This window comes from Alternaria novae-zelandiae (genome assembly GCF_023758075.1).
Source record: "Alternaria novae-zelandiae strain BMP 2774 chromosome Unknown scaffold_5, whole genome shotgun sequence".
NCBI lineage: Eukaryota > Fungi > Ascomycota > Dothideomycetes > Pleosporales > Pleosporaceae > Alternaria > Alternaria novae-zelandiae.
Genome location: NW_026056965.1, coordinates 1,114,055 through 1,126,228, shown reverse-complemented (window position 1 = coordinate 1,126,228; position 12,174 = coordinate 1,114,055). Strand labels below are relative to the sequence as shown.

The 12,174-nt window shown below is 51.5% G+C and overlaps 5 protein-coding genes across 5 annotated transcripts; 2 read left to right on the top strand and 3 right to left on the bottom strand.

Moving 5' to 3' along the window:
• Nucleotides 1-327: 327 nt before the first annotated feature.
• Nucleotides 328-1,531, bottom strand: J4E88_003406 (uncharacterized protein; the record flags this gene model as incomplete). Its single annotated transcript, XM_049397059.1, has 4 exons — nucleotides 328-501; nucleotides 663-1,232; nucleotides 1,293-1,489; nucleotides 1,525-1,531. 4 exons carry the CDS (start codon nucleotides 1,529-1,531, stop codon nucleotides 328-330), a joined length of 948 nt encoding a protein of 315 aa, XP_049257401.1.
• An 896-nt stretch (nucleotides 1,532-2,427) lies between these two features.
• On the bottom strand, nucleotides 2,428-3,210 carry J4E88_003405 (uncharacterized protein; the record flags this gene model as incomplete). Its single annotated transcript, XM_049397058.1, has 2 exons — nucleotides 2,428-2,563; nucleotides 2,615-3,210. 2 exons carry the CDS (start codon nucleotides 3,208-3,210, stop codon nucleotides 2,428-2,430), a joined length of 732 nt encoding a protein of 243 aa, XP_049257400.1.
• A 564-nt stretch (nucleotides 3,211-3,774) lies between these two features.
• J4E88_003404 (uncharacterized protein) lies at nucleotides 3,775-5,588 on the top strand (the record flags this gene model as incomplete). The annotated part of the gene is made up of 6 exons (XM_049397057.1): nucleotides 3,775-4,066; nucleotides 4,128-4,226; nucleotides 4,285-4,446; nucleotides 4,503-4,667; nucleotides 4,728-5,052; nucleotides 5,114-5,588. The coding sequence occupies 6 exons, from the start codon at nucleotides 3,775-3,777 to the stop codon at nucleotides 5,586-5,588; spliced, it is 1,518 nt and encodes a 505-aa protein (XP_049257399.1).
• Nucleotides 5,589-7,313: 1,725 nt separating this feature from the next.
• Nucleotides 7,314-8,849, top strand: J4E88_003403 (uncharacterized protein; the record flags this gene model as incomplete). Its single annotated transcript, XM_049397056.1, has 1 exon — nucleotides 7,314-8,849. The coding sequence occupies one exon, from the start codon at nucleotides 7,314-7,316 to the stop codon at nucleotides 8,847-8,849; it is 1,536 nt and encodes a 511-aa protein (XP_049257398.1).
• A 487-nt stretch (nucleotides 8,850-9,336) lies between these two features.
• Nucleotides 9,337-11,444, bottom strand: J4E88_003402 (uncharacterized protein; the record flags this gene model as incomplete). The annotated part of the gene is made up of 3 exons (XM_049397055.1): nucleotides 9,337-9,958; nucleotides 9,998-10,864; nucleotides 11,101-11,444. 3 exons carry the CDS (start codon nucleotides 11,442-11,444, stop codon nucleotides 9,337-9,339), a joined length of 1,833 nt encoding a protein of 610 aa, XP_049257397.1.
• Between the last annotated feature and the right edge of the window lie 730 nt (nucleotides 11,445-12,174).

Below are 12,174 nucleotides of genomic sequence, written 5' to 3'. Positions count from 1 at the left end.
CCAGTCGGCGTGTATGTTGATAAGAGAGATCATTAAAGGCGTCTAGGAGGGAAAAGGGGATGAGGAGTTGTGGCTGTTGAGCACGACCCCACTCTGCAGTGGCTAATGCCGAGGTATCCAAATCGGGTTAGCGTCTGTTGTCATCCCCTTTGTCGCCCTGGCCCCGATCCCCAAGTGTCATCGCTCACCACCGTACCATAAACGTACGTAGCAACAACGCATCTCGACTTTAATCGTTCCGAGTCTGACTTAATATTCCTCACAAGAAGATGCCGCAAGACCCTGAGCCAAGTTGGGTTGACTGTCTCGATCATGGAGACGCAATCGTCATAGCTTCGACCTGGCATGCTCTTCCCACAGCGGACGGAACGGATCTTCGAGTGGGCTATCGCGCATCTCAACCCTTCCTTTTGCCGTCTTGAATAACCGCGGTAGCCCGGTCTTCTCGAAAGGTACTCCATCTCGCACCATAGCAGCCAGACCCTTACTCGACAACAGTATCTGCGGCATTCCGTGACCATTGAACCCCGCGATGATGAATTGTCCTGGTTTATTTGGAACTGGACTAATGTGCGGCATGAAGTCTGCACTATAGCCCATGACTGTTCAATGCGTTAGTTGCGCATGGGCAGGAGACTACGATACTTGCTTCCAGTCCACACCTTCTTTGTCTGCGCTTGCGTATCCTCCCATCCGCGGAAGTGGCGCTGCATGTACCCGTCGAAGTAGGTCGTTGCTTCATCAACAAGCTCGTCATCGCGCACGGTGTCGAACCAGCGCTCAGGCTTGTGCCAGAACCGCTGCCTTGCACCTCCAACGATGATGCTTCCGTCTGCTCGGGGAATGAGATAGTCGTAATTTCGGCCGTCGAAACGAAGGGCGTAAGTGTTGTTGAGATGTGGTGCGTGTTGCTTCAATGCGCTGTCGATATGGCTGCAGACGCCGCGGATCGGAGTTATGCTTCGCGTGTATTCGGGCAGAACTTGGCTCGCGTAGCCGTTGGTGGCGTGGATGACCTTTGTGGCTTTGATAGTGCCGCGCGATGTTTCTATTATCCATCTTCCTGCCTCGTCCGTCGTGTCGGATACAGACGTCACTGGTGTATTTGCTTGAACATTGAGCTTATGGTCTTGCTCGAGTAGCTTCGCTAGCAATTGATGCACCATCTTTCGTGGCCACAAGTGCGCTGCAGTAAAGCTGACAGCCAGCTGAGCGCCCTTGACTCCCGATACCTTCGGAAGAACAATTAGCCTTACGATTCATACGTCTTTATGAAAGACAAGCGTGCTCACCCTCTCTGCATCTTCTTTAGAGACACAAGCTACGTCTCTTAGTTCGACAATATTATCCCTCCTTAGCATCTCCCACGCCGCCTCCGTCTGCCTGGCATGATCGGCATCCAGATACACATCGATCGCTCTCGTAAGATGTAAGTCACAGTCCAACTTCTCAGCCTCAACAAGCTCTTTGACTGCGTACACATTCGCCGCTTCAAATTTGTAACTTCCGCTGCAGCGCTCGCACCATCCATGGATACATATTTCGAGACGTTGAAGTAAAGGTCTGGCTTTACGTGCCCGCCATTGCGACCAGTGGCACCAAAACAAATCTTGCGAGCATCTAGAATGAGGACAGATTGCTTCGGGGACGACGAGGATGATGTGAGAATATTATAAGCTGTCGCCTAGTAGATTGCAATCAGCACATATGCGTTCGGAAATCAACTCGTGATGTAGACGTACAACCCCGGCAAATCCCGCACCGATGATTACAATGTCTGCCTCAGTGGAAAGGTCATCCGTACTCAGTAGGTCATCAAGAGGATTGGATACAGAAGTCCAGAATGAGTGTACGGGATCTGCTACCGGTGTGCGGTCGCTCTTCATGTTGCGATATCGATGTGTGCTGCATAAACGTACTTGTACCGGATCGCAGAAGACTGCCTATCAAAACCAAGGCCACAAATATTTTGCCCAAACGACGGTCTGACATGGTTACAAGAAGATAACAGAGCGTTTCCGACAACGGTACACGGGTATGCACATGATGAGGCACGGAGATGGCCGCGGCGCAAAGCGCGCTGGTGGTTCCCCCACTTCCTGAACATCTCAACGGCTGGAGTTCTCCAGGGTGCTTAGCGAGTTCTGCTCCATGATTCATTCTTATCGATGATAGAGTGGGGGATGCACTCGATAACGAGGACGGAGAACATTTGCCGAAACGTAGATCGGCAAGGGTGATTACTCGCTTGACTGAGGAGGTCATGCATATATCATCCCATCAAGTACACGAAGATGTTTAGCGGCGTTCTGAGCAATCCTTCTGCACGACGTTGACTTGGCATGACTGTTCAGCACTCTGAGTTTCTGCAGCTGACCAGATCGCGCGAGATGTTCTGACATCGCTATGTTTCGAAACGCAAACGGCTTAATTTGAGTCGGCATCAGATGCAGCTATGATACCACGAGCCATCTCGGGAAAGGAGTCCGCAGTCACATCCATCTCGCCGAAGAGATTGTCGCAACGAATCTTCTCCCATATCGTGCAATACGCAGCCTTGAATCTGTTGAATGGTTAATGGAGCTGCGCAGGTAGACGGGTAGTGCCAACTCACCCGTGAATCTTAGCAGCCGCAACATCCCAGTTATGCGCAGCTGCAAACCATTTCTCATCACTGCCCAGCTTCTCCATCATCATTTGGTACACTTTTGGATCCGGTTTACCAATCTTGGCCGTGTCGCATGAGATGAAGTTCTCCTTGGGCATATGGATACCATTGTGCGTGAAGTAGCCTCCAACACGCTCAACATCCCCAGCCGTCAACGCCCACACCGTGAAGCCAGCATCCCGGAGCAATTGGAAACACTCCGCGACACCAGGCCGCGCTTCAAGCTTCTTGTACTGCTCTAGGATGTATTGCAAATCCTTGTCGCTAGCGAAAGTTTGGGGTTCCTCGATGCCGGACATGTATAGCATTCGGTAAAAGAGGCTGCTGAAGACGTCGCGGAAAGCCATGTAGCGACCATTCATGCTGAGATAAGTGTACTCTCTTTCGGTGACTTCAATCCAGAGGTAGCCAAATAGTCGTGGCTTGATGCCTTCAGCACGCATCTTGTCGCCTAAGCAGTGCTCCAGAGCATCGAATATGGCATCATAGGAGACGCAGGTGCCGACAATATCGAACACTACATGTTTGCTGGATTTAGACATGACGGAAGTATTGTGTCTCGAGGAATCGGCTTTCCGTCGCGGTTTATGAGGCCTTGGAGTAGGTGGTGGTAGAGGGTGACAGCAGACCGTGCTTGTTGGTCAAGTTCGCATTCTTCGGATGGCTATGAAGAAGTACAGTATGTCATGGTAATTTCGGGGACAGAGTCGAGCGAATTGTCGGGTATGATAAGCGCTGCTCCACTTGCATCTTGGCCAGGTAGGGGCCTTGTCTTGGCGAACTCCGCATGATCATGATGCCAGCATTGCTTTGGGACACGCCCACTCACAATCCTGTTGGGTTTTACTAAGCTGATAGAGATAGATAGGAAGCGGGGTCATGGTTTCGCAACAGTGGCGGTCTGATTACGTCGTGAGTAGGATTGCGATAACATCGAGCTGTCAACGGGTGCCATACAGATAGATGGCGGGAAGGTTGCAGCCGTTCGACGTAGCACTAATGTATATGCTGTGAATCTGCTGTTTCTGTCAGTTGCCTGGCTTCACTATTCTCGTGTTGTTCCTCGGGCGCCCTGTCCCCCCTGCAAGCCTCAACGATCGAAGATCATGACTTCCAAAGATGGTGAAGCACCGGATCTGGCACAACGAGTTGCCTCTGATCCAAGCGATGAGAAAACCCCGAAAATACAATATGGAGAGGCCGAAGATGCGGCAATCATAGCAGCACTGCAAGGCTATGTGCCAGATACTGTGGAAGAAAAACGCTTGGTCCGAAAGATTGACTTCATCTTGCTACCAATCCTTTGGTGGATGTACATACTTGCCCATCTCGACAGGAGCAACATTGCCAACGCCAACGCGGCGGGCATGAGTGAGGAACTTGGCCTGTCGGATAATCGTACGTTTGCCAATACAGACCACACAACAGTGTTGGAGGTGAAGAAACTGACGGTGGCCAGAATACGCGATGCTCGTATCTCTCTTCTTTGTAGCCTACGTCATCTTCGAGGTTCCTTCCAACATGATCCTCATGAAGGTAAAACCGTCGATCTATTTGTGTAAGCGTACCCAATCAGCCGAGCGACGCTGAGTCAATACTGATAAACGTCGGTTCAGCCACGATCGTGTGGGTCTGGGGATGCGTAGTTCTGGGAATGTCGCAGACAAAGAGCGCAACAGGACTCCTCATTGGACGTTTCTTCCTGGGCGCAATCGAGGCCGGACTGTATCCGGGCGCGTTATTCATCCTGACCTGCTGGTACACAAAGAAAGAAGTTGGTCAGTACCTAGCCGATCTCTTTGGGATCTGACATGTGACTGACGTAATCCTCCAGGCAAGCGCTTTTGCATCTTCTACACCTCCGGCTGCGTATCTCCAGCACTGGGTGGTATTATGGCAGGTGCCATAATTTCCAGCCTGGACGGTGCTCGTGGTATTCCGGGCTGGCGATGGCTGCTCATAATCGAGAGCATCATCACCATTGCTTGTGGCTTTGGGCGTAAGTAATCTTCATACAGAAGGTGCGAACACTACTAATATGTCCCGTCCCACATGTCAGTGTATTTCATCCTTCCCAATTGGCCAATTGAATCCAAGATGCTCTCTCCGGAGCAACGCCTTCTTGCTCACGTCCGTATCCTCCGCGATCGAGATCAGTCCTGGGACATCGATGAGGCAGCCCTCACCCCATTCCAAGCCTTCCTTGCAGTGATTAGAGATGGACGGACATATCTCTTTATGGTCATCTACACCTCGAACTGCTTGGCCTTGACCGTTTCGTACTTCATTCCGACCATGCTTCGAGGAATGGGATATACGAGCACCAGTGCCCAATGGATGACGGTACCCATCTGGAGTTGTGGTGCCGTGTTTCAGCTGTTCTGGTGAGTAAACCCTTGTAAAGGCACGGCAAGAGACATCCACTAATCGTACACCGATTGGTAGGTCCTGGACTTCTGACAAGACCGAAGACCGAAGATGGCACAACGCTGGTCTGCTCGCTTTCGCCGGAGTTGCTACTTTAGTGGCTCTTCTTGTCAGCAACAATGCGGTCAAATATGCCATGCTATGCCTGCAGACTGGTGCGATGTACACAACGGTTCCTCTGATTCTCAACTGGACAAGCGAGGTCATGTCCCAACCAGCACGCAAGCGATCGATAGCCATCGCGCTGGTCAACTCTTTTGGTCACACGAGTTTCATATATGGAAGCTTTTTGTGGCCCAGCGCTGAGGGACCACGCAACCTGAAGGGATTTGCCGTATCGACTGCCGTTCTATGGCTTGGCGTGTTGATCGCTGCATTGATGCCAGTGGTTGCGAACTATTTGCCGAAGCCGCGATCTGATGGGGTGTTGCGCGGACATGAGGTCCACCTTGCTGACAACGACTCGGACCAACTCAAGAAACGGGATGAATAATCTGGGACGGACCGAAAGGCAGACGGGAAGATGCGTTCGATGGGAAAATGAAGCGAGGTCTGGTAGCGAAGATGGGAAGGAGAGATTCGAGGACCGGGGTCAGTGACGTCAAATGGTCTATGCTTATCATAGGCTTGCGGAACGCGTGTCGGAACGCCCGAAACGGTAAAGCGTGCCCTGTTCTCTCGCTCTCGCGTGCCCAGCCTTCCGACCTTCCTAGTCAGCTCAACAACGACCGTGAGCGCCGTGTCAAAGCTCGTCTCCAGATTCCACACACACAGTCGTCTTCAACTCATCGAAGCCTCCTGCCGATCTCCTGTTCATGCGCATCGCGGATGTTTGCCCTGGTAAGCGCCCGTGGACGCGCCGAACGGGCAGCGTGATCCCTAAAGCACAGGACGTTCGCCTGCACGACGTACAACAGTAGTGATGAAACCGTCTTACTCCAACGTCCTTGTTTGCTCCTAGATGTCGTATGGTAGCGCAACGCAAAATCGTTGCCCAAGGCAAACAAACCTGATTGTGCGTTCATCGCTTCAATATTGGCTTTCAGCAACAGTCCCCATGTGCACAAATTTAGACTTCCCTAACAGAAATAGAACTCTCTTGGGAGATTGGCCAACCATGCACCGCATAGTTTACATGACCACAACTTTATTAACCCTACGATGTCATTAACGACGCCCTTCGATATCGTCAACGCTGAAGCGCTCGCTTCTTGAAGCAGCAGCATGAGCTTCGTATTGTGCGCCACTTCGGTCGAATAATTATGGGCCCACATTGGGCACAAATACTATCTTTCATGTGAAATGAGTGCTCGTGGATGGGCGCCTCCAGCTTCGCCAGGTCCTACACACCCTCGAGGTTCGGCAAGGTCAGTACGATGTCTACGCGTCGGAGTCAGCGATCACCACGACATGCACCCTTTGTGAACATGAGTAATTCTAACTACGCTGACTTCGCAACTCGTTCTCCACCTCGTTATCGGGCATTAATCAACCTGAGATCATCAACGGCATACCCTACGCTCTTGGGGTGTAACGGCGTTCTGCTGCCCAGCTTTCCGGTAGCCTTATTGGTGCTGTAACTCTCACGTTGTTGGCTACGCTTCAGAACACGGGCGGTGGTTCAGCAGCAAGAGCCCTTGGGAGATCGATCATCACCTAACTAGGTACCCAAGGCGAACATACAACAGTGCTTCGGTACTTCATCGCGACACGTCGGGCCTTCTGTGTGCTCTCCACATGATTGACATTGCCACTTGCCTCGGCTGCGAACATTCCTTTTTCTCAACTGCCGTCCATCACCATAGGGCTGTGCGAGCTGCGGAGGAACCATCAGGTCATCGCACGCGGTTCGCAAAGCGCAGAAGTTACCAAGGCCGCCTCAAATTTTCGGTTACCTGGTAGTATACTTTCATCAGCCAGTAGACTTCTAGTGCACAGTCATTCTCAGCGTATTTGTGACATCAACTACCGAAACCCTTTTTTGTATAAGGTTTGAGATAGGTCCGAACCTTGAGGCTCCAGGGTCTGCGGGGATCAGGGTCCTTCGGGTGCCGGGCTGGTAGGATTGACTTCGATCGCACATGGCTCCCAGTCGAGGCAAAAGGTAATGTGAGTAACGGTGATACAGGTTCAATTCTCAGAGAAAAGTATATAATGCCGTCCCGTGCTTATCCAGCTGTACTTCACTCCCTGAAGACCAATCTTTGCATTCTTCATCATGTTGAACGAAACTATTCACGACCTGCTGGTCACTGACAAGCCCAGCCTTGTTCAAGGCGCAATGTCAAATGCCTACGTGCTTCGCTGGAAGCTCGTCGGGGCCATTGTGGTCCTCATGGCTGTTACTCAGATCACCAAAATGATCTACCGGGCCCACATCGACCCTCTGCGGGCCATACCCGGACCTTGGATCAGTTCAGCAACATCAGCCTGGATCCGCTGGCAGCGTTGGCATGGCAGACTGTCCTTTGAGGCAGACAAGCTCATGACCAAGTATGGACCCATCGTCAGGATCGCACCGAATCTCGTCATTCTCAACGACTCCGAGTCAGTGGAGAAGATCTTCGTTAGGAAAGATCTCGACACTTCGCCAAAATCCATCCGAGCCCTTCGTGTCGGCGGCCATGACTGGACTGTCACGTACCCTCAGCATCCCATCGCGCGGCAAAGACGTCACCCTGTCATGATTGCTACCACAACAAAGAACATGAAGTTCTGGCACGACACCTTCGTCACCAACATCGAAGCCATGGTTCGCAATCTTGGGAAGACAGAGGGTCAGAAGTCAGAAGACATTGTCTACCACCTGCGCATTTGCACTCTCAAGAACTCTCAAGTCGTCATGGGCGGCACAGGTGTCGACCTGGAGTCTGACGAGTTCCCACACGTTGTCGGCGAGTACAACTTCCTCGTTGTTTGGCGCCTGTGCCTCCCAGAGTGGCTATTCACATGGCTCCAATACGGCCCATTCGCCCATCCTCGTTTCCGCGTACGATCCAGTGACAAGCTCTTCGACCTAGGCGCAGAGCTGTGCAAGCAGGCCAAGGCTATAGCCGAGGACTCAACCGCCAACGTCTTCCAACTCTTCACGGATCCAGACGCAAAGTACCCCCTCGAGGATTCATGGACAGACCCAGAGATCGGCGCGGAGATGGCAGGCCAGGTACTTGCTGCTACCGAAACAACTTCCTCGGCCCTCGCTTTTATATACTACGAGTTGTCAAAGAACCCAAGCCTTCAAGAAGAGCTCTACGAGGAAGTTGCCGCGCACGAGGGCTACGAGGAGCTTGACTCCTGCAAACTTCTCTGTGCATGCATCAACGAAGGTCTGCGTTTCCGCCCACCAGTTGCCCTTACAGGTTCCCGCCTCGTACCAGATGGTGGTATCAACGTTCTAGGTCACCACCTCCCCGCCGGCACGGTCGTCACTACCCAGTCGCTCAGCATGTCTCGTCAGCGTCCCGACCTCTTCCCCGATTTCGATACCTACAACCCGCGACGATGGCTCGTCGAGGATGAATACAGCGCTGAGCGAAAGAAGCACCTCGTTCCGTTTGGTGTAGGAGCGAGACGCTGCCCAGGAGGCAACATGGCGACATACCAGATGCGAGTCATCTTGGCGGCTACATTCAGGGCGTTCAAGGTTGAACTTGCGCCGGAGACAACGCCGGAGGCGATGGCGCCTTTTGAGGCGAATGGATACAGGAGCAGGCACGATCGATGTGACTTGATCTTCAAGCCCAGGACTGCGTGATGATGGGTGCTGTGGCCGTCGATTCTCTATCTTCTTTTCTTTTCTCTTCCATTTGTCTGTCTTAGTAGTTGCGTCACTCACTTGACCGAAGCGTGCCGAGTGTGCGGATGGTTCTGATCATTTGGAACACATCTGATCGTCTCCAAGAAGCAAGGGATGCGCCTGTCACTCAAACTACAAGATATACCCAAGTAGTGCTTTTCAGAGTACATGGAAGTTCATAAAATGACAAATGCAAGCGTCGCATTACTCATAAATATAGTAAAACAAACGTCAAAATCTGTGCTCTACAAACACTGCGTGCTTCGGTGGCTGGAGAAAGGAAGATGGCTGCTAGTTCCTTAAGGGCAGGTAGGTGCGAGTGATGACGCGTACCCAGTGACGTCATTACATGACTTGCGAAACACCACCACTTGCCAACGTGCGCACAAGCTATCCTCATGATGTAAAAGCTAATAACGAGGGTTATGGCGGGATAAACCTCATCTCAAGTATCCCGCTGCAGCTCGCCCAACATTTCCTCGCCGTTGAAAAGCTTTGCGACCCTCATGTTCTTCCAGTCTTTCCCATCGTCTCCGCTACATACGGCAATTTTGGCATATGCCCAACCAACAAATTCATTGCCATCTTGCGAACTTCTGTGACCAGTCATACCGTCGTACTCATAATCAATAGCTAGAGTCTTTGGTCGCAAGGTGATGCTGCTGGAAGAGTCGGGAATCAACTGGTAAACCGGAAGTGGTATCAGTTCCAACACGCTAGTGGCGTGTTGTCCTTGCGCTTTCTGCTGCTCAATGTCAACGTTACGGTGATCAGTCGCGATCTTGATTCTCTCTTGCACCGTTGACAACGAGAACGGTTTCGCCTCCTGTATCAGTTCTAGAAGAATGGCTGTGAAACGTTCCATGTAGGAATCCGAACCACAGGGCGTTGACACCTCACGATCACAGGCTGCCAAGATCTCGTTCCTTCCTTGAGGCGCGGCCTTGATTGCGCTACCGGCATAACAACAATCGAGTACCTGAACCACGTCGCATGTGGCCTCGTAGAGATGAGGCTGCACGGCGTTCCAATTAATCTCCGAGCCATTTCCGCCTCTAGGAGCAGATCTGTCAGCGAGTGTAGATAATGGCCGGGAACATACTTACGAGAGTACACATTGGCCGGATTGGTGGTTGGTCTTCGACCCATGACCGTTGTACGCGACGATCAACAGGTCGCTGCTACTCAGATCGTCCAGTATCTGTATTATTCTCTTTACGACCTTGGATAGTGGTGCTTCACCTGCGGGTATCTCGAAGATCGGCTTTACTTCGCAGTTATCGAAATTTGTCCTGAAAGCATCGCTAAACTTGCGCAGCTCCTGAGAGATCATGGACGTATTGATGAACCCATCTTTGAGCCACTTCAAAGGTAGGACAACGATTCTTCTGTATCTTCCGTCCCGCGTGCCCAAGTCCGTATGAAGCCTCTTGTTCTTGTTGAACACTTGGCAGAATTCGTTGAGACGTTCGTTGCTGGTCTTTGCTTTTGTGGACTGCAACAAGCCTGGAATTGTGATGTCCTTAACGAACGACGGGAGCTTCTTTGTCCAGCTTGAGATGTTTTCCAAGTCGTTCAAGTTTGCCACATCTACTTGGACTGTCATATGATTCAGATTACTATCACCACTCCTTCCCTCTGGGAGAAGAAACTTGAATGCTTTGATCTGCCTTGGGGCTCTATCAGCCCATTGTTTGAGACCTTGCTGGTTGCTAGCATCCATAGACGTTTTGATGAGCAAGTCGATGTCAACTCTCTCCAAAGGTAAGATGGCAATGCTTGAACGGTCGTTGCCGCGGGATAGATTGACGTATACAGGGTCGAAAGGATTGCCGAGCCTTCGGTATATGGATTTGCGAAGTTGGTCGATATAGACATACTCTCCATGCGCCTCGGAAAGGGTTCCAGTAAGGGCTCGTCGGAAGGACGAGTCCTCTGCGCTCATACCGCTCGGCGTAGCAAGGACCTCCAATCTCCCAATAGGTACTCTGGTGACACAGTGAAAGAAGGAGCTACTTCTCCTATGACGATCATCAGATGATGCAGGAGCATAGCTGCAGTCGAAAAGAAGTGCGACATCACATGAGTTGAGTTCAAAACTCTCTTGTAACAGGGACCATTCCACTTCTGGGTGTGGCTGTGGCTGCGATTCAGGGCTTCTATAGGTATGTTAGTAGCCGATCAAGTGATTTTCTGTCCCATATCTTACGGCAGCCAAAACTGAGAGCCATTCTTGATGTTCCCGTGTCCAGAGTAGTAAACGAGAGCGAGACCTGAGCTGCTGTCGATAGAATCGATGAATGCAAGCACACGGTCGTGAAGAACAGTTTGAGGATCTTCCAGAGGAATTTCGAAAGACTCTGTTTCGAATCTGTATCGCTGTTCGAGCAATAACTTCAGATCTTCAGAATCAGATCTTCGGTCGGGTGATGCATCTTCCCAGAGGAGAAACAGCGCTTTCGCTCGGGCATGAAGATTCGATCGCTTTGGAACGTCTTCTCCGAGGGATTTGTTCCATTCCTGGACGATAGCTTGCGAAACAGAATGCGTCATCGAAGCTTTGAACTTCTAAGATTTTGTGGCGCCAATCTGTAGAAGGCTGCGGGCTTTATACGGGGCTGGACGATGTCGCGATGGAACTGGTGTTTGGCGGCGATTATGCGTATTGATCTGTTCCCACAGCTGAACAGCAGGAACCATGAGAAAGAGTCTGCACCAATCGTCAGCCACATACTCTTGGGCCGGTGTTGCTTCTGCATGGGCGGTACTCTCTGAAAGCTGAATGGCTGCATCTGGACGGCGGCGCTGGAGGACGTGCGCCAAGCTATGTGCTCTATCTAATGACAGGCTGGATGAAGTCTCACCGGAATTCAGCTGAAGCGATACAGCCTGGATGAATGCGCCGAGGTCAGCCTTCATGCATTGTGAAGCTAACCGAGCGACTCGGCACGGAGATGCTCATCAGCCACAACATCGTGTAACGACTCCATTCGCCATTCTGACCTTCATGACGTATCTTAACGGGCATCAGGAACTGGAAACGGCGATTACTTGCGACCCCGCTCCGCATCCTAGTTGCCTGCTTTACATGCGCCCAAGGCTGAGTCTTGCGCACATGCGATGGCGATACTGCACAAATTGGTTGTTACTGAGACCTCCCCCGAGTGAATCTCAGAACAGCGATTAATCGATTTACCCTTGATAGCCATTACCGATCTATCGAAACTTTCTAGAGATGTCGACGAACACGCCTAATTCTGCTATCCTCCGCCGTTCCATGTCT